At 52.2% G+C, this 23,041-nt stretch overlaps 1 protein-coding gene across 2 annotated transcripts; it reads right to left on the reverse strand.

Moving 5' to 3' along the window:
- Positions 1 to 4,886: 4,886 nt before the first annotated feature.
- On the reverse strand, positions 4,887 to 8,830 carry LOC306811407 (cilia- and flagella-associated protein 45-like). 2 transcript variants are annotated; one of them, XM_079325078.1, is made up of 11 exons: positions 8,550 to 8,826; positions 8,260 to 8,390; positions 7,802 to 7,943; positions 7,271 to 7,444; positions 6,946 to 7,124; positions 6,683 to 6,812; positions 6,299 to 6,445; positions 6,002 to 6,115; positions 5,597 to 5,790; positions 5,219 to 5,443; positions 4,887 to 5,057 (listed from the first exon to the last, which is right to left on the reverse strand). In XM_079325078.1, exons 1-11 carry the CDS (start codon positions 8,670 to 8,672, stop codon positions 5,006 to 5,008), a joined length of 1,611 nt encoding a protein of 536 aa, XP_079181204.1. In that variant the 5' UTR covers positions 8,673 to 8,826; the 3' UTR covers positions 4,887 to 5,005. The 2 variants fall into 2 exon arrangements, with proteins under 2 accessions (XP_079181204.1, XP_079181205.1); XM_079325079.1 differs by lacking the exon at positions 5,219 to 5,443 and having other exon boundaries at positions 8,550 to 8,830.
- Positions 8,831 to 23,041: the final 14,211 nt, after the last annotated feature.

The raw sequence follows: 23,041 nt of genomic DNA on the forward strand, positions 1-23,041 counted from the left end.
CTTGCATCTAAAGGGACTGACACCGAGTTATCTATTTCGTTCTGTTAGCAATATTAACTGTTATTGTTTTCTGTTTGTACAGTTAGATATATTAGTAAAAGAGCTGTTATTCCCACCCCCTTATCTTTGCCTCAGAGTCCTTGATTCAAACAATTATAATACTTGGTGGGGGGGGAGTGGAACCAAAGTCTATTCCAAAGGGAAACTTCTGCCCTTACTGGCAGACACCTGTCCTTTCAAACCAGGACAAAGGGGAAGGAAGCAAGGTCAGATCTCCTCTCCATGTGTTGGTAGCACATCATGGGGGAAGGGTGGGGACATGGTTAGGGACAGTGTGTTCCCAGAACTGGGACAATCAGGGAATGTCAGGAGTGAAGGATGGGTGTCCCAGGGAAAGGAGTAGCTCAGGAATGGCATACCAACAGAATGGGGGTTTAGAGAATGGGGATCCAGAAGACGAGGGCCCAGGAGATCGTGGTGCCTAGAAATGGGAGTCCCCATGGGTGGGAGGCGCAGGAATGGGGTTCCCAGGAAAGCATGGGCTGCAGGGATTTTGGGTCATGGGATTCAGGTCCCAGAGATAGGCTACCAGTTGAACAGGGGCCCATGGGAGTTGAGGTGCTTGGCGAGTGGAGGCCCATGGGATGAAGAGAAACTGGATCCTGGGCAATGGAGGTCCTGAGGAAGGAGAATGCCAGGATGGGGATCCTGGAGAGGGGGGACTCTAAAGATTTGGGGTCCCATGTTTGGGGTTGCAGTAGAATGGGAGTCCTAGGGATGGGTGGGCCCTTGGGACGCAGGTCCTTCCCTGGGTGCCTCAGGTTTTGGGGATACCCAGGGTCCAGCGTAGGCACCTGGGGTGCCTGTGATTTTGGGGGCTGGGTGAACGACCACAGGAGGGTCCCAGAAGATTCCAGGTCTCTGCTTTGGGGGATGGGGTTGTCCAGCTGTGCCACCCCAACACTTTCATTTCATCTTTTTTGCAGCAGAAGGAAATGGCCATTTGTGCTGAATGCCGGGGGGGCGGTGGGGGGGTGGGAGTGGGGGTGTGAGCATCCAGGGAGTTCCTTTGCTGTTGGGGTTCCTATTCTTGGGGTGACATATCCTGGGGGAATCCTGCCCCAGGGGTGACACATCCTGCCTAGGTGGCTTCTGTCATGGGGGGGAATGGCAGTTCTGAGGGTTGGGGGGGACGATGGGGTGTGTCACTGTCCCAGAGGTTGAATATCCTGTGAACCCTTTTCCTTGGGGGACCCACCTCCACTCTCCCCAGGAGGACGTAGTGACCTTTGGGCTGTTACAAACTGGGAGGTGCCCTCTCCTGTGTACTACCACATTTGATGGCCCCACCTAGTTTGGGAACCCTCAATTCCCCTTTTAGATTTTTAGGTGTAACCCTCCCCCCACAATCTCACAGCCCTCCAAGACCCTTCCATGTGTGAGAGTCCCCCTGGGGTAGTGACAGTAGGGAGTGAGAGGAATGACAGATTTGTCTTTACACGCTGTGGATCTGCTGGAAGATAAGACTAGCACAGAGAGATGAAAGAAACAAGGGGAAGGATTCCACTGATTGATGAATAGAAATAAAAAAAAAAGATATTTATCTTTACAAACAACCTGTAGATTTGCTGATAAAGAAAATTGGATATTGAAAGATGAAATAATCAATGGGAAAACCCATGAATTCTGTAAGAATCAAAAATTAAAAGGAAGGGTTACATATTACTGTATAAGGGGTTACAGAACAGCGAAAGGACACAGTAACATAGCTCTCTCTTGCATGGTGAAAGAAAGAACAGTGTATTGAAGAAAGCCATGGCTTTAAATAAGACAGTTTGTGAAAAACAAAATACAGACAGTTCATTGGTCAGAGAAGGAGACACCTCCTATCTCAGGCTTTCTCACGGATCCAGCAGGTGTTTATCTTTTGTCATAATTCTTTTTCTCATGTTTACAGTAGAGAAAGGACTCTAGCTTGGGAAAAAATCCTAGCTGAGCCTGAGAAAACCAGACTGGAAAAATCCTTTAAGATTCTCCCTGGGCCTGTAATGGCCACAGTTATACATTAGAGGGGAATCTCAGGTATCAGATGTTCCAGGAAGTCTGTACCTCTCAACTACCTCAGCCAATGGGATGTGCAGCCCGGAAAACAGCATAAAAAGAGAGGCTGTGTCCTCCAAAACTTTGAGAGATCGCAGGGGAATGCCCCATGGCCTGTCCCTTTATTTAAATAAAGCAAAAGGACTCCTCTGTCTCCTTTTTGGACATAAACCTCTGGTGTTTGTGGATTTATCTTCCTGACAGAGGTGACATGGGTTGGGTGTCAACTAGGGAGGGCACAGACCGCCCCCCCCCCCCCCCCCCCCCCCCCCCCGAGCCCCCAACAACCACTCCATCTCTCCACCACCCACAGGGTCTCAGCACTGGGAGCCAGGAGTAAAATTACACCCTCCAGATTAAAGACTCATGACCCCCCTAACTGGTTGATTTCATCTCGCCACCCCAGGAAAAATCTGCATATGTGCTGTTTGATTTCCTTCTTTAATATGTCATTACTGGGGTGTTACCAACCTCTCTAACTGGGCCAGCAGCACATCCATCATCAGAGCTATCAGAAATTGGCTCTGCCGGACATGGTGGAAGCTTCCAGCAGCTTCTCACAGCAGCCTGTGTTTCTCCCGTTATTCTCCTCCTGCTACCAAAAACCAGGCTGTGAAAAATGAGGTTCACCTTCCTGGCAAATTTTAAAAGGTTGAATAGAAGACAATAAGAGACAAACAGTAAAGCAAAAGGTTATAACAGCCAGGTGCTTGACATTCAGCCAAGAGCACCCATTACCTCAGAAAACACTTTTTTAAATGCATCAACATGTGGCATATTCATAGACGTTTTTGCATTATTCAAAATCACCCCCCCACACCTCCCCTTCCCCCCAGGCTGTAAATCAACTTTTTTTTTCATTTGTGGCGCCATCCTATCTCTAACCTATACATTACTTCCCTGGACTTCTGGTGTTCCTCACCCCTATCTTCATCCAGATAGGACAATCCAAGAATGTGAAGAATTTCCTGATAATTTTTTTACCATTCTCTGAATTAGTTACATAAACAAAAGCTTTTTACATCACCATGTTATAGTCTAAGAAAAATATATATTTCTCACACTACTATTTCTAAGTTTTGTTAAGAGCATAACTGAAAGAAACTATATTCATACAGCAAAGTTTTCCAACATTATGCGTATAGCATTCATTCTAATATTTGCAAAAAGCCAGCAATATAGTATGCACTTAGGACAAGGCCATGCAAAAAAAAAAAAACAGGTGCTTAATTAGGTTGTTTCCAATACACAAATGGATTATGCAAGAACTGTTATTCTCTTTGCACCCTTTCCTCACTACCTCATTGGGTGCCAATGAATGTCTTGGTTTAAAATAAAAATGTCTGTCAAGGAAGGCAGGAATGGAAAGACCCCTCTGTCCAAATTATTATAACTTTGAAAATGACATCGCTTCCAAGCAAAATTGTAGGAAAAGAAATAACAGCTCTTTACTAGAAATTAAATAGAACAGAAAAAAACAAACAACAACACAATAATGGAAGCTTCCAACATGCTAAGGGCTATTTCTTACAACCAGTAGGCAACCGCTCACCAATGGTGTCCCTCAGATGCCTTATTCTGGGGCCAGTTCTGTTCAATATTTTTATTGATGACATGGATGAGGGTATTGAGTCTTTCATTAGTAAATTTGCAGATGACAGGTCCTGGTTTGAAGGACAGGTGTCCACCAATAAAGTCAGAAGCTCCTCTTTGAAATAGAGAATTTAAGTCCTCTCCTTCCCGAGTATTGTAATTTTTGAATCAGGATCTCTAAGTCAGAGATAAGGGGGTAGGAATAACAGCTCTTTACTAATATATCTAACCAGACAAACAGAAAAAACAGCAGCTATGGAAAATTAGCAACAACACAGAACAAATAACTCAGTTCCAGTCCTTTCTTCAGCAGCAGACACACTTTGCCTGTGTCTGTTCCTGGTGGTGAAAAACATGCCAGAGCCCACACAGCTGCGGAGAGCAGACGGGAGCGGAACGGGGAGGAGGTGGGAGCAGGGTGGAGGAACAGCTCCCCAATCACTGTTTGAGTCCTGGTGGCCAGCTGTGGTCTCAGAGATGGTAGGCTGGAGTGGAGCAGATGCAGAACAATGTCCCACAGCAGAGAGAGCCTGGCTCCCCGGGGTTCCGATCGCATGAGCTGGAGATGGCAGTCCTTGGCCTCCAAGCTTGTCGATGAGAGAGCAGCCTCCGGAAGCCAGTCCCCCACCTACCTTTTTGCCTAGAGTCCTGGAAAGAGCCTGGGCATAACCTGGCAGGCTCCCTTGGCATAATAAAAAAATTTCTTTAAACTGGGATAGTAAGAGAACAAAACCCAATCCCCAACACCACACTAAGCTGGGAGCACATGTTGACGTGTTGGAAGGTAGGAGTGCTCTGCAGAGAGGCCTGGAATGGTTGGATGGATGGGCAGAGTCCAGTAAGATGAAGTTTAATAAGTCCAAGTACAGAGTCCTGTATTTTGGCCACAATGACCTCCTACAATGTTACAGGCTGGGGACGGTGTGGCTGGACAGTGCCCAGGCAGAAAGGGACTGGGGGTACTGGTCAACAACTGACTGAACATGAGCCAGCAATGTGTCCTGGTGGCCAAGAAGGCAATGGCATCCTGGCCTGGATCAGGAATGATGTGGTCAGCAGGAGCAGGGAGGTCATTCTTCCCTTGTACTCAGCACTGGTGAGGCCAAGGAACAAGGAACATCAAAGCTCCTCCAGCTCTGTGGGCAGCTCCTCCCCAACAGCTCTGAGGCCAGGGGAGGGTGGAAAACACCATCTGCTCAAAACCACTGTTTATTGAAAAATTTAGGCAATGCAAATGGAACCCCAAATCTCTGGGGAATTGCAGATGGTTCCTTATGGGGCTGGCCTAGGAGGGGTCTGCGCTGGCTCGGCTCTAGGCTTTGCGCCCCACCTGGGCACAGTACTTTTCAGGCATTCCGGTGGCTCTGCAGAGGAAAGAATCCATCAGGCTCCTGAAGGATCTGGCACCGTAGCCCTGCAGCAGGTCCCATTTGCTGAGGATGCACAGGAAGCTGGGAGATGGCCCAGGCTGGGACATCAGGAAGGACTCAGGGAGCCCAGAGAAACAGCATTAGCAGCCCCTGACCTGAACTCCTGCAGCTTCTGCTGCCTGAACTGGGCGAGGCGCTGGCTGCGCTGCCGGATCTCCTGCTCCTGCTGCCGGCCCTCCTCAATGACGGCCGCCCGCTTGCGCTGCCACTGCTGCCGCAGCTCCTGCATCTGCCGCCGCAGATCTTCAGCATGTGCGCGCTGCTGGAGCTCCCTCTGCTCCTGCTGCAGCTTCTCCTGCTCCAGCTGCTCCTGGTGGGCCCTGGGGGAGAGCTGGGCTGGCTCAGGGACCCTGCCACAGCCCCCACACCTGGCACAGCACCTGGGCTGGCACTGGAGCACCCAGAGCCACCAGCTGGAGCTGGGAGCCCCCCTGGCCATTGTATGAGCCATCCCTCAGTCCCATGTACCTCACCTGAGCACCCTCTGGAATTCTTGGCGGTCCTGCTCCATCTGCATGGCCAAATGCTGTTTCTTCTGGGCTACCTGCTGCAGCCGGTCCTGCCTCAGCTGCTGCTCCATCTCAGCCTTCCTCTGTGCCTTCTCCATTTCCTGCCGCTGCCATTCTCTGTTTGCAGCCTCTTTGTTCCTCTTGGCTTTCAGAGCATCCTGCCCAAATAGAGGACATTGCTGGGCTTCCCTCTGGAGCAACTATGGAAGCCCTTAGCTGTGTCTTTGGTTTCTGGCACCACTCCAGGACATCCTCTGGTTTCAGGGGCTGCTCCTGCAGACCCCTCTCCATCCAGGGCTCTTCCCCTTTGCTGGGCTGGGGACAGGGATGGTGGCAGGGAAGCACCTCACCTGCGCCTGGGCCACTCACCCGCTCTGCCTGCCAGTCTTGGGCCTGCTTCTGCATGGCCTTGAGCCGGGCCAGCTCCTTCTCCTTCTCCAGGCGCAGTTGTTCCTGCTCTGCCTCCAAAGCAGCCTTGCTCTCCTAAGGGAGACAGAGACATGGGAAGGGACAGAGCCTTGGGGTGGGACAGAGCCCTAGGGTGTGAGACAGAGCCATGGGGTGGGACAGGGTCCCCGGATGGGGCAGAGCCCCAGGGTGTGGGACAGAGCCACAGGGCAGCTCCTGCAGCCCCTGCCCAGCCCACCAGGACCCCGCTGCTCTTACAGCCTTCTGCCACCGATGCTCCAGCACCCGCTCATCCTCCAGCATCTCCTGCTCCTGCTGTTTATCCTTCAGCCTCTGGCTCTCCACGTTGAAATGTTTAATCTCATAATGGAATTGTTTTAGTCGCTTCTGTTTCTGCTCCCAGGCCTGGAAATGCCATGCAGGGTTGAAGGCCACCAGGCCAAGTTCTTCCTCCTCCTCCTCCCCACTCAGGGCAGGGAGGCTTTGGGTCGCCTCCCAGGGATACCACCAAGTCCCCATGGAACCAGAGCTCTGATCCTGCTGGCTGCTGTGCCCACTCCTCACGTGTGGCTGATCCAGTACTGCCAATCTCTTTCCAGCCAGGTGAAAACTTCCCTGAAGCCCCCCGTTCCCTGCTCCCACCTTCTGATCCTCCCTCTTCATGTGCTCCAGGTGCTCCAGCTGCCTCTGGCCCTCCTGGTACAGCTCCTCAGCCCTCAGCGCTCGCTCCTTTGCATTCTGCTCCATCTGCTTCACAATGTGTTGCCTGGCTCTGGGAATAGAAGAGCAGAAGGATTCCCTCTGGACCCAACCTGCTGCCCATCATGGGAATGCTTCATGGACAGGGCTGATGTGGCTGGAATGGGCCAGATGCCTCACTGGGGAAGAGGAAGCCTTCTGCCCACCTGATCAGCTCCTGCTTCCTGCAGCGCTCCAGCTCCTCCTGCACCTCCATGCCCTTCTCCCACTCCATTTCCAACATCTTGCCCAGGCGCTTCTCCTCCTCTGCCAGTTCCTTGTGGATCATCCGCTTCTCCAGGACTTGCTTGTCGCGGATCATGTTGCACTTGGCATTGAGTAACAGCTGTGAGGACAAGAGGTGTCTGTGTCTTCGAGCTACACTGGGACCCAGGAGCAGGGAGGGCAGGGGAAGGAGAGGAAGAGCTGGGAGCACAAGGAGCAGGGGAGGCTCAAGCAGTGTCAGGTGACAGGGGGGAGTGCTGGCCCTACTGTGTTCAGTTCCTGCATCTCTTCCTCCTGCTCCAGCCTCATCCTCATTGCCCACTGCAGCAGCTTCTGCTCCTCTTGCTGCAGCTCCTCCTCCTCCACATCTCTCAGATAGTCCCTCTCATCCTCCAGTTCTGCCTTTCTCTGCTCCTCCATCTGGGCCTTTTTCAGGGCTTCCTGCAGGGACAGAGAGTGCTGCCCAATCCTGGGCACCTTCCCGAGGGCTCACAGGGGTCACGCTTCAGGTGCCGCATTCCTGGCACAGAGTGGGAACATGATGGGCTCCTGGAGACCTGGCACGGCCATGGGCACCCTTTCCCACCTCTCTGGGCTGACACCCCATGCCCTTTGAAGGCTGGGAATGCTGGGCTTAATTCCAGGGATGCTGCCCAGCTCTCAGTGGAGCCCTGAGCCCTGCAGCCTCCCTGGTACCCCAAAACATGAGGGACAAAAAAGACCCCCTTGTTGAAGTAACCACCTCTAGAGCCTGGCTGCAGAGCAGAAAAAGGGGGAAGCAGGAGGGGAGATGCTCACGAAAGCAGCGTCCTGTCTGGCTTTCAGGGTCTTCAGCCTGTCCCAACGCTCCACATCAGTTGGGGCTTGAGCTGATTCCTTGATCCTCTCATATTCCTTTTCTCCAATGATGAGACACGGTTGAGGCTTCTCCTGGGGAATTCTGGGGAGCACAAGGACAGAGCTCAGTGGTAGGGAGACCCCAATAGCTGCCAGTGTTCCCTGAGCTTTCCACTTGGCTACCAAGCCAGCCCAGAGCAATGCAGGAAGTGCTGGGGAAGCTGTGGGGACCTGGCTCTCTGGTTTTGGGGTGAGGCAGGAAGGGAAAGTGTGGTGAAAATGGCAACAGACTGGGATGCAGGGGCCAGGATCCCCAGGGGTGGCCAGGGCACACTGCCAATCCCTGGTGTCCAGAGATTTTGGGATGCTGCACTAACACCCATTCCCCAAAGCCCCTCAGGATTCGGGAACAGTCTTACACGAGGTCCCGGATCAGGTCCTTGGTGATGATTCTGGTGGTCTTTGGTTTGTATCCAATGGAGGGAGGTGATCCCTTAAGATCTTTAGGCACATCCTGAAGGATCACAATGGGGCTGTTGGTGTCTGTGCCCTGTGGGAACAGATGATGTGAGGGATCTGAAACCCCAACACTCAGCACTCCCTGGACACCAGATGGAGCTCTGGAGCCTCAGGGGCACAACAGAAGGGGTCAGAGGGGTTGGGGGTCAGAGGGAAACCAGTATCCAGCTGAGAACCCGTGGGAGGACACCTTGGGAAGGACGGATGGAAATCCCGGTGGGTGAAGCTGCCGACGGCGGGGGAGGTAGGACCCCTGGGAGGAGCCCCCGGCACGGAGGGACCGGGACCCTGTGCCGGCAGTCGCGGCTGCCATGGCACTGCCAGTGCCGGCGCTGTCATGGAGTGTGGGAGGTGTGACAATGTCCTTGAGCCGACTGTCACAATGTGATGGAACCGACGGCTAGGATGTGTCTAAGCCCATTGTGACAGCGTGCCCGAAGGCACTGTCGTGGTATGTCGGGAGTGACTATTGTCAGGCAGTTTCCCCAGCAGCTCCCGGGACTCACCGGGATATCCTGGAACAAATATGGGATAGAGGGCGGGGGGTGGGTGTGGAAACTCCAGAAGCTGGGAAGGGCAAATCCAAGGGATGGCAGAGATGGAATTGCGGCAGCCAAGAGAAGCCCGAGGCTGCGAGAGGAACAGCCCTGCAGGGAGGAAGGAGGAGCACGAGGGGCTCTGGAGATTCCTTGGCAGCCCGTGGGGGACCCTGGGGATCAGAGATCCCCCTGCAGCCCTGCAGGAGCCCCGGGGAGAGCAGGGAGTGCCCAAAGGAGCTGTGAGCCCGTGGTAAGTCCCTGCTGGAGCACTTGGGACAGAGATGCAGCCCACGGGAAGGACTTGTGCTGGAGAAGTCCCTGGAGAAGGGTCTCCCGTGGAAGGCAGAAACCTCACCATGGCTGGGCAGCAGCACAAACAACCTGTGCTGAACTGCATGGGACCTCATTCCCATATCCCTGCACTGCTGCAGGGAGGGCGGAGAGCCTGTGAAGGAGTTTGTGTAGGGAGAAGGTGTTTAGAAGGGTTTATTTGACTTCTCCTTAACCTGCTCTGATTTTGTCAGCAATAAATTCCATTAATATCTCTGATTCTGAGCCTGTTTCTCCCGTGGCAGGATTTGATGAGTGATCTCTCCTGGTCCTTGTCTCAAGCCAGAAACGCTTCCTTCAATTTTCTCTCCCTGTTCAGCTGCAAAGGGCAGAGAGAGACCGGTGGGTGTGGGGGCATCTGGCCACTGCCAACCACGGCAAGGCAGGAAGAAGGAGCAGGGAACTGATCACGTTGTTGAACAGGTTGTTGTCTTTGCAGCAATTCTGGGGCTCTCTCACTCTCTTGGAGACAAGCACCAAATGATCAATTGCTGCATTTCCGGACTGGTTCCCTCGCAGCTGCCCCTGCAGGGGGGTTTCCAGCCAGCCCTGCTCTGACAACCATCAAAGGCCCTCGCAGAGCTACTGCCCACTGGGCTTTTTGCTCCCTGCAGGGCTGAGCAAACCACAGCCAGGCCTTTTTCTCCCCACAGAATTCTCACCATTGCAGCAGCTCGAAGGCTGTGAGAATCAAAGCCAAGGGGGCGAGGGGAGCCTCAGGTCCTGGCTGCCACCTGGAGCTGGCCAGAGCAGGGCTGGCCACTGCCCATCCCTGTGCATTGGGGCTGGGCCATGGCTGGGCCCCACACTTGGATGGCCACTGACTTCAAGGAGCAGGAGTTTGGGAGCTCCTTCCTGCCTGGGGCTCCATTCCCAAGCTGCTCTTGTCGGCTCGGATCCTGCAGGGGATGAACGAGAATGGAGAAGTCTGGAACAGGATTTCTCCCAAAACCCAATAATCCCAAAGTCTCCCCAGCCCTAAGTAAATCCTGTGGAAGGGGTGGGGGGTAGGAGAGGGAGGGGAAAGGCCCTCAAATGCTTCATCCCACCCTGATTTGGTCTTATGGTCTCCATAGAGACCATCAATTTGGGGCCAAGTCAGGGATTTCCAGGGGGATAAAGCTGCATGTTTTCATCCCAGTGCTGGGGGGTAGAGGGCAGGATGATCCTTGGGTGTTCTGGACACAGGAGGGATGCTCAGGGAGGTCGCGAATGTTTCATTTGGGGGGCCTCATCTGTCTCCTGGTTCTCAGTACTGAGGCCCTGTGGGAGTGGGGAGGTGGGGGTGGTTAGAGCAGATTGTGCAGGGATCTGTGCACTCCTTGACTGTCACCCTCCACTGTCACCCCCATGGTGGCTTCTCACCCACAGAGTGTACTTTGAGGGTGGTGGGATGAGGTGGCAGAATGCACCTGGTGGATTGCCAAAGGGCAATTGGGGTTTCCTAAACTGGGGGGGGGGGGGGGTTCATCAAGGGGGGGCATAGAAAGGATGGGGCACGTCCAAGGCTGTGGCCCCCCAGAGGTCACAGTGTAGCACTGGGGACAGTGGGGGTAGCAGAATCCCCCAGGACCCCCACTCACCTTTCCTGCTGCTTCCTGGCAGCTGCAAAGGAAAGAGGGGAGGGGTATCTGTGGGGTCCACAGGGCCCTGACTCCTCTCAGGAATCCTCAAACCCCACTGCCTCCTCAATTTTCCTCAGGACCCCTGAGCATCCTTGGTGGCCTCCAGAACCCCTGAAGCACCCCCATGCTCTAGATCATCTGAGACCACAGTGCTAAAGCTGGCAAGGCCAAATTCCCCCCCCCCGATCACTAAAAGAATCCCCAAAATACCTGCAAGGCATTCCAACACCACCACAAATCCTTCAAGACCCTGAGCAAAGGTCCTGAGAGCTCAGCATAGCCCAAGTCAGTGGGTGGGTGTGAGAGTCCATCCGAGCCTCTCGTCTGTTTCTGCCCAACGACCCTCGCCTGAGGCCTGCGCTGGCCAGGGATGGGAGGAACGCCAAGTGACTGTTCCGCAGGTGATGCCTACCAGGACTGGTTTCTCATGACAACTAGTCATGGGGCGTTTACTCAACAAGCTCCCACAGATGGAAGAACAATGGACTGGTTCGGTATGGGCTGCCCTGCGTGTATTCATAACAACAAAGATGGTTTGATGTGCCTTGAAGCGTCCCAGCGTAACGAGCTCCACATACAATAGTCCATAAATCTTCCCACCTTTTGGCCACAAGCCACTCGCTTTGGGAAAGGACTATAAAAGTGACTTTCTCAGAGGAGACCCCTGAGATCTCCCCAGACGGCAACACACATCTACTGGCTGGCTCCACGAGGATTCGTCTGCCCGTCTTGGTAGCTATAATCCCGACCCCCCTTTCTCTCTCTCTCTCTGTCTCTCTGTCCCACTATCGCATTTTGGTTGGCACTAAATAAAGTGCATTTCTGTAGAAGTAAACTGGCTTTGTCCCCTGCTGTGTCTTTTGCGCTCTGAGATCCATAAAAGAACCAGTAGCAACTCGCTCTTGAATTGGGCGGACCGTGACAGTGGGCTGTGGGTGCTGCCCAATCACCCCCACATTTATGTGGCCCCCCAGCTCCCCAGAGCCCCCATTCTCCCCATTGCCACCCACCAGGCTGTTCCACTGGTACAAGCCCACAGCTCCACAGGGTCCCACTAAGGCCTGTGGCCACTGCTGGGGACAGAAGGGTCACATCAGAGTCACCTGTCACTCCAGGAGTCCTGCAATTCTGTGTGACCCCACCTGCGAGCCAGGGTGAGCCAGGGGTCACCTCCAGAGCCAGCTCTGGGCTGAGAGCTGCCCGTCCTGTCCCAGCTGGTTGGTGGCCACCCACTGGTAGGTGCCTGAATGTCCCACATTGATGGCCCCAAGTTCCAGGAGGTGACCCCGGGCCACCTCAAGTCCGTTGTGCAGCCAGGTGAAGGTGACAGGGGCTGAGCCCACCTGCACTGAGCAGCGCAGGTCACGGGGTCACCTGGGCACACCTGGAGAGGTGGGGGACTGGGGGTGATGGTGGCATTGGCCACAGGCACTGTGGGGACACAGACAGGGCTGAGTCTGGGAGCAGGGGCTGGGACCCTCATTGTGGGGGAATGAGGGAGTCTGCATGGTGGCATCTGGAGACAGAGGGGCTTCTTCACCAAGGACAGTGACCCCATGGTGCTGGGGGTCATCATGTGGTGTGGGATGAGGGCGTGTGATTGATGAGGGATGAGGGATGAGGATGGGATGTGGGTGAGGTGTGGGTGGGATGAGGGATGCTGTGTCCAAGGGTGGGGATGGCCATCACCTGGTGGGGGGCACAGAATGGCATGGGTGGGATGTGATGGGTGCCATGAGGCACATCAACCAGGGTCATCACCCCGATGCCAAGGATCTCAGTGCCCTGGGAGGGTCACACTGAGAAGGGTGAATGTGACACGATGTGCAGTGGGGTTAGATGTGGTGATGTGACAGCTGGGTTATGGATGCATGGCTTGGATGTCCTGGGTGGGAACATCTGGATGGTCCCAGTTGTCCTGGTCTGTGACATCCAGTGGGGGGGGCTGTGAGCTGGACTGGGGATGGTGTGGGGGGGGTGAGGTGGAATGGGAATGAGTGGGATTGGGGTTGCTGTGGGTGGTGTCACCCTCAATCCAAGGGTCCTGCTCACCCAGGACAGTGACATTCAATGAGGGGCTCTCGACCAACCATCACTGGTGGCACATGGAGAGGTTTGAAGGGAATGAAAGGGAAGATTTTGGAGATACCGACAGGGATGTCCTGACCTGTGAACAACAGAGGCACCTCAAACAGGGAGAGGTGCACCCATGGAGTAGTGAGGGGATCTGGTGAGAGATGCAGGCACCAGGGAAGGGGATGGGGGCACTCAGGGAGTGAGCTGGGAAGGAAGGGTGGGCACGCAGAGGGTTGAGCAGGAATGGGAGAGCTGGGAGGGCTGTGGGGGCTCCCCGTGCCCATCCCCGCACTCACTGCGCACTGTGACGCCGAGCCAGGCGCTCCTCTTCCACACGGCCCCCCCCTCGGAGCGCACCTCGCAGCTGTAATTCCCTGAGTGCGAGACCCCCACGGCGGGCACCAGGAGCTGCGGGGACCCCTGCGGGCCCCCCACCAACTGCCCGTCCTGGAAGAAGCGGTACAGGAGGTGGGCTGGGGGCCGCAGGGGGCTGGGGGTGCTGAGGCAGCTGAGATTGAGGGGGGACCCCTCGGTGATCTCGGGGGGACCCTCCTGCAGCGGCACCGTGAAGAGCTCTGGGAAGGAGATGGAGGTGGGTCTGTGACTTTGAGTCCAATGAGAAGTGGCTTTGGGGGTGTCAGGATATTGGAGTTCCAGCCGTGGGGGTGCTCACCGTGCACTGTCACTGTCACCGCTGCTGACTGTGACATTCCTGAGCGCACCGAGCCCCTGCAGTGGTAGTGGCCGCTGTCTCTCAGCCGCAGAGGGGACAGGGACAGCTCAGTGCCCCTGAGGGACTCCCCCAGATCCCTCTTGTCCTTGTAAAATCTCACGCTGGTGACCGACTTGTTCTGCCAACGCCGACAGCGCAGTGTCACCGTGTCCCCCTCCAGCAGTGCCCATGCTGGCACCTGCAGCACCAGCCGCTCTGTGGGACAGGAGGGTCCTGTCACACTGAGGAGCCCGAGACAAGACCAAAGTGGATACCCATGGCACTGGGGACATCTGGGTGGAGTGTCCACTGCACAGGAGGGTCCCAGGGACACCAGAAGCAGCCCCGCGACACATCTGGGGTTCACACCACACTGGGATGCACTGGGATCCATTGTTGTGCAGGGGACAGGCTCATGCCACATGAGGGGTGTGAGGCCTGGGCACTCCCTGCTCCTACTGTGACATCCCTGTGCCCCAGAGTCACGAATGGAGCTCCTGCTCAATATTTCCACACTTTTCTCTCTTTTCTGGTTTCCACATCCAGAGCCTAAACATTCTTTCCATGAGGTTCTAGATGGCTGCAGATTTTCTTCAGGAGGAGGGTCAGATTGTTGAGCCAATCCTTGTGGGATTTGCAGCAGTGTGCGTGTTGCAATCCAGAATGAGCCCATGTGGCTTTTGTGAGTGCCTGGGTGAGATTTCCATGTGGTGGCACCTGCGTGACTCTGGTGCCAATAAACGATGGCTGTGGGCTGGTGCTGCAGCACTGGTGGCTATGAATTGGCTGCTGTGGGCTGGTGCTGCAGGTTGAGGCTGCAAGACTTGTGCAGCTCCTGGCTGTGGGCAACACGGGAAACACGGCAGAGGTGGTGGTTGGGTTCAGGCTTCTTGATAAGTTGCTTTTGTAAATTGCCAGACAGGGCTATGTTTTGGAGGTCCTTCTACTGTTCGGGTCATGAAAGCTGTATGGTGGTTCTGTAATTTCTCTTCTGACTGGCCCTCATTTTCTTGGAGTCGATGTCTAGACAATTGAATAGATTACTACTTTAAACCTGCTCATTATAAAAACACATGCATATCTTCTCTTTAAGTTAGTGAATCAATTAGGCTTTGTCATTGTACATTCAATTGAAGAGCCTAAAAACATATATATTTTTAATAATATTGCATTACTCAGACTTCTTTAGAAGCTAATTCCTCTTTCTTTTTGTTTTCAAAACAGCATGAATGACTGTAACTAAGAACATGAAGGCAATAATGAAACAGTATGTCTAGTGAGACCAGAAACTTACAGCAGTCAGGAATAATTCAGATATAACAGTCCAAAACATTTTGAATAACAGACATAATTTATAACACATGTGAAATTAGAAGATTACCAAGCACTAAAACATTGTACCATTATCCCAGTTTCTGAAACAACTGATAAACTTCACAGAATCACAGAATAATGAGGTTGGAAGAGACCTCTAAGATCATCAAGTCCAACCTACGTCCTAACACCTCAACTCAGAGTCTAGACTATAGCACCAAGTGTCATGTCCAGCCTTGTCTTAAACACATCCAGAGATGATGATTCCATCACCTCTCTGGGAAGAGCATTCCAGTGCAGGAAGAGCATTCCAGTGCTTTATTATTCTTTTGGTGAAAAAGTTTTTCCAAACATCCAAGCTGTACCTTCCCTGACGTAGCTTGAGACTGTGTCCTCTGGTTCTGTCAGTTGCTGCCCGGTGGAAGAGACTGACCCCCACCTGTCTACAGCCTCCCTTCAGAAAGCTGTAGAGAGCAGTAAGGTCACCTCTAAGTCTCCTCTTCTCCAGGCTAAACAACCAGAGCTCCTTCAAGCGTTCCTCATAAGGCTTGTGCACCAAGCCCTTCACCAGCCTTGTTGCCCTCCTCTGGACACGCTCAAGCATCTCAACATCCTTCCTAAACTGAGGGCCCCAGAACTGGGTACAGCACTCAAGATGTGGTCTCATCAGTGCCGAGTACAGGGGAAGAATGACCTCCCTGCTCCTGCTGGCCACACAATTCCTAATGCAGGCCAGGATGCCATTGGCCTTCTTGGCCACCAAGGCACATTGCTGCCTCATATTCAGACGGCTGTCAGCCAGCAGCCCCAGGTCCCTTTCTGCCTGTTACACTATCCAGCTACACTGTCCCCAGCTTGTAAGGTTGTAGGGGATTTTTATGACCAAAATGTAGAAGTCGGCACTTAGACTTATTAAACTTCATGCTGTTGGACTCTGCCCATCTATCTAACCAATCTAAGTCTCTCTGCAGAGCCCTTCTTCCTTCCAATAGATCAACACAAGCACCCAGCTTAGTGTCATCTGCAAATTTGGACTTGATGCCCTCATCCATATTGTCTATAAAAATATTAAACAGAACTGACCCCAGCACAGAGCCCTTCAAATCAGTGACGAATTGAATAATCATCTCTTGAAAATTATTCCCAATCTCCCTTGAAAAATAGGTCCAGCTCTTATATTGATGGGGATCAAATTGCCAAGTCAAAGTGACTCAGGTATTGTTTTGATGCAGAAAACACTTGGGTCTATTAGCACTTTCCCATCTAGAGACAAGGTGTGGTCAGAGCCCAGGCCTTAATTGGAGGAGAATTCTCTGATACATTTTAAAAAACAAGACTTTTAAGAATAGAAGTTATGAGTAAAGGTCTTGGGGTGAAAGATTAATCAAACCCTTCCAAAACTCCAAAGATTTTCTTAGGATACAGTTGTCTGGAAAGCAGAGTTTGGTGATAATGATTTATAGAAAGTTTATAAAGTTACTAGAGTCTGTTCAAGGTATATATGGCTCATGGTTGTGGTTACACACATCCAGAGGAGGAGCAGGGATGAGGCTTTTCAGTCTTTCCTTTTACTTTGAATCTGTTACATCACTTCCGGAGAACGTTCAGTTTCCCCTGAAGAGAAAAGTTAGAGACCACCTTCCTGGTATTTATTCTGGTAATCTTCCTCTATACAGTCTTAAGCTTCTCAAGAATGAGGGCTGAGATTTCTAGAGGGGCTGATGAGACACCTGACCCAGGAGTAGACCCAGGCATGGAAAATCCTGAGTGGTGTGGAAAATGGGAGAATATGGGTCAAATCCTGAAGGAAATTTTCTGACCCTGTAGTCTGGGACTTTCCATGTGACCAAATTCAGAACCCAGTCGAGGTGGGGAAACACCTGAAAGAGAAGTGCCATGATGACTCTAAGGAGAAAAATATCATTGCAGTAAGGTGGGCCCTGGCATATGCTTATTGCACGCTACTAGATACTGTAGGGCAAAAGAGAGAGGCAGGGGAGCAGGGAGTCAGCACCCCAGTCGCTCAGGCTGCAGTCAAAACCCCAGCTACTCAGGTTATAGCTAAACCAGACAGTGAGCCTAAGCCGCTGGCACTTGCTGCAGGAAGGAAGCACATCAGCAAACTGATCAGCCAGTAGACCATGATGATCCAGGGGAAGGACCCTTAAAGCGAGCTCCTGATCCAAAATCAGAAAACAAAGCAACTGACACAAGATCAGAAGTCCTTTACCCTGAAAGAGCTATAGAGTCCATATCCCTGAAAGACCTTTGTGGTCTAAGAAAGGATTACACCCGACAATATGATGAATCTATAATTAGTTGGCTACTCTGTCTTTGGGACATTGCAGGCGAGGCTTCAATTCTGGATGGTACTGAAATGAGACATTTGGAATCCCTGTCACATGATCCAGTTATTGACCAAGGAATGATGAGGGGGGCTAATCATCAGAGTCTCGGGGCACAGGTCCAGGGAAGTGTGGCACAAAGACATCTGTGTTCAGACAGATATGCAGTAAACCCAAAGGAAGACCATAGAACAAGGGATTCAATGCTTGAGAGAAATGGCAGTGGCAGAGGTTGTTTTTTCAGATGACCTAACAACTAAGAATCCAGACTTGGTACCATATACATCCGTGATGTGGCGAAAAGTTGTGCGACTGGGGCGGCAAGAATACCCTTCTGCTTTAACAATAATGAAGCGGGATGAAGGGCAAGAGACCCTGCCTGATATGGCAAAGAAGCTCCTAGCATATGCAGATGCTGTACATGGTCCAACACATGCTAGATGTCCAAGTTTAGGACAAATTTGGGGAAAAAAGAGCTCCAAAGGGCCCCCCCCCCCTTTTCTTTTTTACAATTCCTTCCTTAAATGAGCTCAGAAAGAATTGTTCTTGTGGTGAAAATGGAAAAAACTTTTTATTAACAAAAATACAAAAGAAACACTCCCCCAACCCAAACCCAGATGAGACGAACCCAGCCGGTCCTCGCCGGGGAGAGTGGCAGAGCCTCCCAAGCCGACCTCCAGCAGCGGCCCCCGAAGTCCAGATCCTTGTCCTCCGGAGTCGGTGCAAATCCCTGGAGCAGGGAGAAGGGAGAGAGGGGGAGGGGCAGCCGGGAGCAGGCCCAAAGCAAGCCCAAGACAGGCTAAAGCGAGCCCAAGACAAGCAAAAGCAAACCCAAGACAAGCCAACACGGGGGCACAGACAAAACAGCTGGGGGAAAAGGGAAAAAACGGCCAAAGAAGCCAGGGGAGGGGGTCACAGCTGAGCAGACGGCAGAGAGCAAGACACAGCCCACAACCGAAGCGCAGCAAGAGAGAGAGAGCCGGAAAACACCAGCCTAGATAAAACCATCCGAGGGAGGGACCGGCAGCTGCACGGGGGAAGCAAGGAGAGGAGCCAGTCCAAACATCAGCCCATAACATTCCACCCCTTATCCCACATCGTGATCATTGACACACGATTGGGATACACACTCACTAAACACGATATGGAAATTTCCTGACTTGCTTAAACCTTCAATACTTACACATTTCTTTCTATTCATAGAATCTAGTATACAATGGTGGCAACACTCAACAATAACATTTGTCTATACTTCATCCTATAGTCAGATCTCCCTGAGGTACACAGCAGGTTGTTCCATCCTTCTGCATTATCCACCAAGTACATCCTGGTCCTTGAGCAAAGGCAATCCCACGAATGGGTTTGCCTGTACTCGAGGCAGGATGAATCCATACTGTCTTTCCTAGCAACCCTCTAACATGGGCCACTGGGACTTTATCTCCATCTATCACATTAAGGCCTTCAGACTGGGCGGGACCTGCTCGGTTGGTGGAACCTCGAGTGTTGACTAACCAAGTGGCTTTTGCCAGGTGCTGCTCCCAGTTTTTAAAAGATCCCCCACCCAATGCCTTTAATGTGGTCTTCAACAATCCATTGTACCTCTCCACTTTACCTGCAGCTGGTGCATGGTAAGGGATATGGTACACCCACTCAATACCATGTTCCCTAGCCCAGGTGTCAACAAGCTTATTTTTAAAATGCGTCCCATTGTCTGACTCAATTCTCTCAGGGGTACCATGCCTCCAAAGGACCTGCTTTTCCAGGCCCAGGATGGTGTTGCGGGCAGTAGCATGGGACACAGGGTAAGTCTCCAACCACCCAGTGGTGGCTTCCACCATGGTCAGCACATAACGTTTTCCCTGGCGGGTCTGAGGCAGTGTGATGTAATCAATCTGCCAGGCCTCTCCATACTTGTATTTGGACCACCGTCCACCATACCAGAGGGGTTTTACCCGCTTGGCCTGCTTGATGGCAGCGCAAGTGTCACAGTCATGAATGACTTGGGTAATGCTGTCCATGGTAAGATCCACCCCTCGGTCTCGTGCCCACTTATAGGTGGCATCCCTACCCTGATGGCCTGAGGCATCGTGGGCCCATCGAGCCAGGAACAACTCTCCCTTATGTTCCCAATCTAAGTCTATCTTTGAGACCTCTATCTGTGCAGCCTGATCTACCTGCTTGTTGTGCCTGTGTTCTTCATTAGCCCGACTCTTGGGAACATGGGCATCCACATGACGGACTTTCACGGGGAGCTTCTCCACCCGAGTGGCAATGTCTTTCCACTCATCAGCAGCCCAGATTGGTTTTCCTCTGCGTTGCCAGTCAGCCTTTTTCCACCTTTCCAGCCAACCCCACAGAGCATTGGCTACCATCCACGAATCAGTGTAAAGGTAGAGCTTTGGCCATTTCTCTCTCTCAGCAATGTCCAAGGCCAGCTGAACAGCTTTGAGTTCCGCAAATTGACTCGATCCACCTTCTCCTTCGGTAGCTTGTGCAACCTGTCGTGTGGGGCTCCATACGGCAGCTTTCCACTTCCGGTTCATCCCCACAATGCGGCAGGAACCATCAGTGAAAAGGGCGTAGCGTGTTTCATCTGCTGGCAGCTGGTTGTACGGTGGAGCTTCTTCAGCCCGGGTCACTTGCTCCTGCTCCTCTTCATCAGAGAGACCAAAATCTTCACCTTCTGGCCAGTTTGTAATTATCTCTAAAATCCCAGGGCGATTTGGGTTACCAATACGGGCGCGCTGCGTGATGAGGGCAATCCACTTGCTCCATGTGGCGTCAGTGGCATGGTGAGTAGAGGGAACCTTTCCTTTAAACATCCACCCCAGCACTGGCAGTCGAGGTGCCAGGCGAAGTTGTGCTTCTGTGCCAATCACCTCTGAGGCAGCTTGAACTCCTTCATAGGCAGCCAAGATTTCCTTCTCTGTGGGAGTGTAGTTGGCTTCGGACCCTCTGTAGCTTCTGCTCCAGAATCCCAGGGGTCGGCCTCGGGTCTCACCAGGCACCTTCTGCCACAGGCTCCAAGACAAACCATGGCTCCCAGCTGCTGAGTAAAGTACGTTCTTCACATCTGGTCCCCTCCTGACTGGGCCAAGGGCTACTGCATGGGCAATCTCCTGTTTAATCTGAGCAAAGGCTTGCTGCTGTTCAGGGCCCCAGTGGAAATCATTCTTCTTGCGTGTAATAAGGTAAAGAGGGCTCACAATCTGGCTGTACTCAGGAATGTGCATTCTCCAAAAACCGATGGCACCTAGAAAAGCTTGTGTCTCCTTTTTATTAGTAGGTGGGGACATAGCTGTAATCTTGTTAATAACATCAGTAGGAATCTGACGCCGTCCATCTTGCCATTTCACTCCCAGGAACTGAATCTCTCGAGCAGGTCCTTTAACTTTACTCTTCTTGATGGCGAAGCCGGCTTCCAGGAGAATTTGAATAATTTTTTCTCCTTTCTCAAACACTTCCGCTGCTGTGTTTCCCCATACGATGATATCATCAATATATTGTAGATGTTCCGGAGCTTCACCCTTTTCCAGTGCAGCCTGGATCAGTCCATGACAGATGGTAGGACTGTGCTTCCACCCCTGGGGTAGTCGGTTCCAGGTGTACTGCACGCCCCTCCAGGTGAAAGCAAATTGAGGCCTGCATTCTGCTGCCAAAGGAATGGAGAAAAATGCATTTGCAATGTCAATGGTGGCATACCACCTTGCTGCCTTGGACTCTAGCTCGTACTGGAGTTCCAGCATGTCTGGCACGGCAGCGCTCAGCGGTGGAGTCACTTCATTCAATGCCCGATAGTCCACAGTCAGTCTCCATTCCCCATCAGATTTACGCACAGGCCAAATGGGGCTGTTAAAGGGTGAGTGGGTTTTACTGACCACCCCTTGGCTTTCCAGCTCTCGGATCATCTTATGAATAGGAATCACGGCATCTCTCGTTGTTCTGTACTGCCGACGGTGCACTATTGAAGTGGCAATTGGTACTTGTTGTTCTTCTCCCTGCAGAAGTCCTACTGTAATTGGATTCTCAGATAGTCCAGGCAAGGTGTTCAATTGCTGGATGCGCTCTGCCATCACAGTTGCAATTCCAAATGCCCATCTTAGTCCCTTTGGGTCCTTAAAATATCCACTCCGAAGGTAATCTATGCCCAAAATACATGGGGCCTCTGGACCAGTCGCAATAAAATGTTTCTTCCAATCCTTTCCAGTTAAACTTACTTCCGCTTCCACCAGGGTGAAGTCCTGCGATCCACCTGTCACACCAGCAATTGAAACAGATTCTGCTCCTACGTGTCTTGATGGAAGTATCGTACACTGTGCACCTGTGTCCACTAAAGCTTTATATTTCCGTGGTTTCGAAGTGCCAGGCCATCGAATCCACACGGTCCAAAAAACACGGTTCTCCCTTGCCTCCCCCTGGCTAGAGGCAGGGCCCCTCTAAGCCTGTTGCTCCTTCTTTTCTGAGGCATACATCTTAGAAGTTCCCTCAAGAGGGTCAGACATGTCATTATCAGTATCACATTCGGCACTTTGGCTGCGAGAAACAGGAGCGGCTTTCTTTTTGGAAATTTTTTCTTCCTTCAAATCCCGCACTCGTTGTGCCAGAACAGCAGTAGGCTTCCCATCCCATCTTCTCATGTTCTTTCCAGAATCTCGCAAGAAGAACCACAACTCAGCTCGGGGAGTGTACCCTCTCTCCCAACTGGGGTAACGTCTGCGTTGGATATCAGGGTTTCTAATCTGTACAGCTGAAATTTGGAGGAGGTCCTCCTTAATCTCCTCCCTGAGTCTCCGATGATTTTTCTCTATTTTATCTTCTAAGTTTTGCAAGCGTGTTTCCACAGCTGCAATCCTAGCATGAGTCGGGCCATGTACTGCATCCGCATATGCACGAAGCTTCTTTGCCATATCGAGTACTGTCTCATACACCTCATCTCTCTTCATTATTGCTAGGGCAGACGCATATTCAGGTGGCCCAAGCCGCACGAGCTTTCTCCACATCACCGGTGTGCATGGTACCAGGTCTGGATTTCTAGTTGTTACATCATCCGAAAAAATAATTTCTGTTACTGCCATTTCCCTGAGGCGTTGGACCCCCTGCTCTATGGTTTTCCATCGGGTCTGCTGAACATATAAGTCATCTGCACACAGATATCTTTGTGCCACACTATCCAGGACCCGTTCCCAGAGACTTTGAGGGTTAGCCCCTCTCATCACGCCCTGGTCGATAACAGGATCATGAGACAGAGACCCCAAATGTCTCGCCTCAGAGCCATCCAAAACTGTGGCCTCACCTGCCGCATCCCAGAGACGAACCAGCCAGCTGATAATAGATTCATCAGGTCTCCGGGTGTAATCTTTTCTTAATCCACGAAGATCCTTCAGGGAAAAAGACTCATTATTGGTCTCTGCTCTCCCACCAGTTGTCTTGACTCCTAATTTTACATCAGGAGGTGTCGAGGGTCCCTCTCCAGCATCATCATCATCATCATCCTCCACCGGCCGATCGGTCTTCTTAGTGCGTTTCCCACTTCTTGTACTGGTAGCCACAGCCATTGGTTGGGGCTTATTCTCCAGTTTAGTTGCTGGGTTTCGGCCTAGGGTGTTGGCAACAACCTGCGTAACTGGGATAGGAGACAATATATCTCCCTGTTCCCTCTCCTCTGTCTCCTGCTCTATAGTGCCTAGCAGGGTGCGATATGCATGTGCTAGGGCCCAGCTCACTGTAATAATTCTTTTCTC

This window comes from Erithacus rubecula, assembly GCF_903797595.1.
Source record: "Erithacus rubecula genome assembly, chromosome: 22".
Lineage (NCBI taxonomy): Eukaryota > Metazoa > Chordata > Aves > Passeriformes > Muscicapidae > Erithacus > Erithacus rubecula.